The following is a 4776-nucleotide window of genomic DNA, read 5'->3' on the forward strand; positions in this document are numbered from 1 at the left end:
TATGCAGGTTTGGCTTTTCACGATCCGTAACAGATACTTTGAAAATTAAAGACGTTGCTGTTTCAATAGCGGATAGAAGAAAATTGAAAACAAAAAGCAGACTCTACGATTTGCCACGATCTAAAGAGGAAGTCAATATTAATGATTATAATCCAGCTATTCTTACTGCTTGGGAAGGAAACATGGATATTCAATTTGTAGGTGAAAAATCTACGTTATTAACTTGGTATACTACGAAATATGTTTCCAAAGCAGAAAAGAGTAATAACGCAGAAGATACATTTGAAAAGATAAATTCAACAAAATCGTTGAGAAGTTGTCTTTGGAATATTGGAATGCGTATGTTGAATCATAGGGAATGTGGAGCTCTCGAAGCTGCTGACACTTTATTAGGAATACCATTATATGGTACTGACAAAGAAACGACTATAAGATGGTTAGATGTAAATATGATTAGAAGTAGACGACTTAAATCTCGCAAAAAGATTGAAATGCTTTTTTCTGAATCTATGGATATTTTTTGTCCTTCTCTAATTGATACATATTATCCAAGCAGACCTAAAGAACTAGAATCTACTAATTTGTATGATTATGCAAAATGGTATGATATTACGAAAACTAAACCAATTTCTAAGACAATAAAATATTACGTGCTTGGTGAATCTTTATATTTAAAGAAACGTAAACGTGGATATCTTATCAATCATTACAAATATAATGTCCATACTCAACCAGAGCGTTACTATTTTTCATTATTGTTATTATTTCAATCTTGGAGAGATATTAGTGAATTAAAGAATGAATGTGATAATTATGCAGAAGCATTTTCTTTAATACAATATAAATTGAAAGATGCTCTTCAGTATCATGAAAAAATAACCGACATTCAGCAAGGTATGGATAATATTAAAGAATTAATTGAAAAAAAAATATCAGAAATTACAAAAAATGAAGATGAAAATGACTGTCTTGAAAATGGTGCATTAGAATGTGTTCCTGTCGAAGTTGAAGGAGCTATGAGGGACTTTAAAGATGTTGGCAATAAATTTGAAATTAATGTCGATGAAATGGTGACGCAATTAAATATTGATCAAAAACGAATCTTTGATAGAATTACTGCTGGTATATCTGATGATAATAGTGAAGTTCTTAGACTTTATGTAAGCGGTGAAGGTGGTACTGGAAAGAGTTTTTTGATAAAAACTATTAGATGTTGGATTAAAAAATATATTGAGAAAGACACAGCGGTAACTGTACCAACCGGTATAGCAGCTTTTAATATTGATGGACTTACTATTCATAGATTATTTCAATTACCGGTAGAACACGGCCGTACTGCCAAATATAAACAACTTTCTGATGTATCTGTAGTCCTTAAAATTATACGAGAGGAACTTAAGAATGTTGTTTTAATAATTTTTGATGAAGTTTCAATGATTTCAAATATCACTTTAATGTACATACATCTTCGATTAACAGAGATATTTAATACCATGGATTGCGATAATGGATGGTTCGGCAAAAAACATATACTTCTTTTTGGAGATTTATTGCAACTTCCACCTGTGCATGAAGATCCGCCTTTTATTGAATTATCAAAATTAAAAATTGAGAAATACATTGGTGCAATGGGTTCTATAAATTTATGGTCTTTATTTAGTTATGATGAATTACAAATTAATGTACGACAACAAAGTGATAATTTTTATCGAGATATATTAACGAGAATTCGAATTGGAACAATTACAGATTCGGACGTAACTATTTTAGAAACGAGGAAAATCAATTTTAGAGAAATTAATTGTGACGACCGATTACAAGAATTATGTAATTATTTACAAAATTTACCAATGGATACTGTTTGCTTACTTCCAACTTGTGCATTATGTGATATTTTGAATACTGCAATGTTAAATCGTATTTCTTCGGATAAGGTAGAACTCGTTGCTCAAGATCTGGCAGAATGTGCACCACATTTAAAGAAAAAAGTTATGAAGATATTAAATAAAGATGATGAAGATGGTTCTCGAACAGCTGGATTAGCAAGAATCATAAGTGTCAAATTAGGAGCACGTATAATAGTTAGAAGAAATATCGATGTTAGTTTAGGTCTTGTAAATGGTACGATTGGTACAATTACATCAATTATACGTAGCGCAATTGACAATGAAGTAGAAAAAATTAAGATAATAGTGTCATCAGGAATAGAGCATATTATAGAACGTTTAAATGTCAAGTTTGAAGTAATGGATAGAGCATTTGTTATAAGAAAACAATTTCCTATATGTCTAAGTTATGGTATGACTATTCATAAAAGTCAAGGCCTGAGTTTAAAACATGCTATTGTGGAAGCTGGAAATTCTATATTCTGTTGTGGACAAGTATATGTCGCTCTTTCACGAGTGACTACCCTGAGTGGATTGCACCTTATAAATTTTGATCCCTCTTCTGTAAAAGCAAATGAGTTAGCTATAATAGAATATAATAGATTGCGAACACAATACAGGCCAGATCTTATACATATTAATATTTTGAAACAACGTGTTCACAAGATTCGTGATACAATTTGGGCAATATCATCAAAAAATATCTTGGAATGTCAAGTTAATAATGATAAGGATGTTAATGATTCTACTTTATGGCATATAAGAGGACTTCCAAATGTTGATAATATATCTTGCTATGCTAATGTTTCAATTCAATGTATACTTCATTCTTCTATTCTCAGAAAATTGTTGCTTCGTCTTGAGCATAGGAATATTATAAGAAAATTTATTAATTGTTACATGTCAAACAATGAAACTATTAATATAATGGCAATACGCCAATTGGCAGGAGATCAATATCTTGAAAAGATTCAACGAGATGTTAGTGAGTTTATTATACATCTTATTAATAACATAGATAATATAAAGAGTGTAATCGAGCACCAATTAAACATAACTTTACGATGTAAGGTATGCAACTATACAAACACAAAAATTTATACAAATTATATATTATTGCTTCAATTACCCGAAAATTTAAAAAAGTCATATACTTTACAAGAATTAATACAATATAATTTTTCACATTGGAATAATGTTGAAAAAATATGTACCAATTGTAATGCTGTCTCTGTACTTGAAAAGACTGATATAATAATAACAGGAAGTATTATTATCTTACAGTTATCATTATTTAAAATTAGTGATACAAAAATTATTAAAGTAACAGATTTAAAAATAAAAGGTGTACCTACAGAAAAGATATGTATTGGTGCAAATATATATAAAGTTATTAGTGGAATTTTTCATCAAGGTAAAAGTACAACTGATGGACATTATACAAACATAGTACGTGCTAAAGGTACCGAGTGGCAATTAATAAATGATTCAAAAGTACAAAAGTACAGTTGGCCTCGAAATGCTAAAAACGCATATACATTTTTTGCAGAAAAAATAATTTTCATACAAAATAAAAACTTAAAAAAAGATTTTTCTCTAAAAAATAACTCTAAAAAATAAAAACCTTTAAAAAATCAAAAATCAACACTAAATGAAATCAATATTTAACTAGCCAAGTATTTAGAAGCAATTCAGTTTATAAAGATTTGTAATTTGAAATAGTATTTGTCATAAAATCAATCTTGTATTTATAGAAATGTTATAGACAGATTCACAGATTCACGGGTTTCTATGAAATTAAAACACATTTTATTTTTAATAACAGAAATCTGATTTTCAATATAAGTTCAACAATTTTGAATATTGTATATCACAAATTACATTATTATACAGTTTATTAAGGGTATTATATGCCGTTAGCTGTCGGATCGTGAGTTTTCGGGTGCGCCGGTGGGCGGTCCTTATCCGCGCTTATCGATCCAGTACGTGGATCGGTGTCGCGGCAGGACGCGGGTCGTCCTTCGGCGCGGGACTTATTGCTCCCGAAATAATGGCGCGTCGGCCTTAATTATGGCGGCTAACAGTCGGTCCGTCGAGATGTATTACGGTCAGATTTTATTCGCGTATCGGGATCGCGGGTGCGGATTGCGGGATGCGTCGGCCGACGAGAACTCCTGTCCGTGGTAAGGAACTCCCTTGCCACGAGAAGGTTGCCGATGCACAAGGTGGACGGAAAGCTAGCGAGGGGCCGAGAACTCTCGGCTGGGTCGAGTACGCCCGATCCCGTATACCTCTTGATTTCGGGGGTTGTCAGGATTGCTCGTACAGATGCCGCAAACTCTCGGCGGAGGCTGAGTACGCCCAACCCCGTTGTTCTTTCTCTTAGTAGCTTTAGCAGGATTTCGGAAAGTTTCAGACGTCTTACTGACTCTGCTAGATTGGAAAGGTCTGGTCTCGTTAATTGAAAACGCGCTCTGTTTATACTAATTTTGCGGCGCGCGCGTCTGCGTAATTTGCCTATTGTTTATAACGGTAACATCGTCGAACCGGCGCGCGCGACTCGGGTATCTTCGGTAACGGTCGGGTCGGTTACCCGAGCGCGTCGTCGATTCGGGATGTTTACGCGCGCCTAAACAGCGGTTTGATAAACGCGCGTTTCGGTTACATTTAAAAATGGGCGCTCGGCGCCTCCGCATTTGCCCGACCGGTGTTCGTCGGGCGGCGGACTTCCGGCGGATCGGCGGCCGGGGCGGCCGGGATTACCGAGGGGAATGCATCGTTACAACTGAATTGCTTCTAAATACTTGGCTAGTTAACTATTGATTTCATTTAGTTTTGTTAGTTTTGATTTTAAAGGTTTTTATTTTTTAGAGTTATTTTTTAGGGGAAA

At 33.9% G+C, this 4776-nt stretch overlaps 1 protein-coding gene across 1 annotated transcript in view; it reads left to right on the forward strand.

Annotated features, from left to right (window-relative positions):
* Positions 1-4776, forward strand: part of LOC115239486 — a 25079-nt gene that overhangs the window by 8951 nt on the left and 11352 nt on the right. Inside the window, exons 5-6 of the mRNA XM_029814027.1 lie at positions 8-3388; positions 3780-3816. Of these exons, the coding sequence (XP_029669887.1) occupies positions 8-3388; positions 3780-3816 (3418 nt within the window). The remainder of the gene's footprint in view (positions 1-7; positions 3389-3779; positions 3817-4776) is intronic.

Source organism: Formica exsecta, unplaced genomic scaffold (assembly GCF_003651465.1).
Source record: "Formica exsecta isolate Colony F162 unplaced genomic scaffold, ASM365146v1 scaffold381, whole genome shotgun sequence".
In the NCBI taxonomy this organism is placed as follows: Eukaryota; Metazoa; Arthropoda; class Insecta; order Hymenoptera; family Formicidae; genus Formica; species Formica exsecta.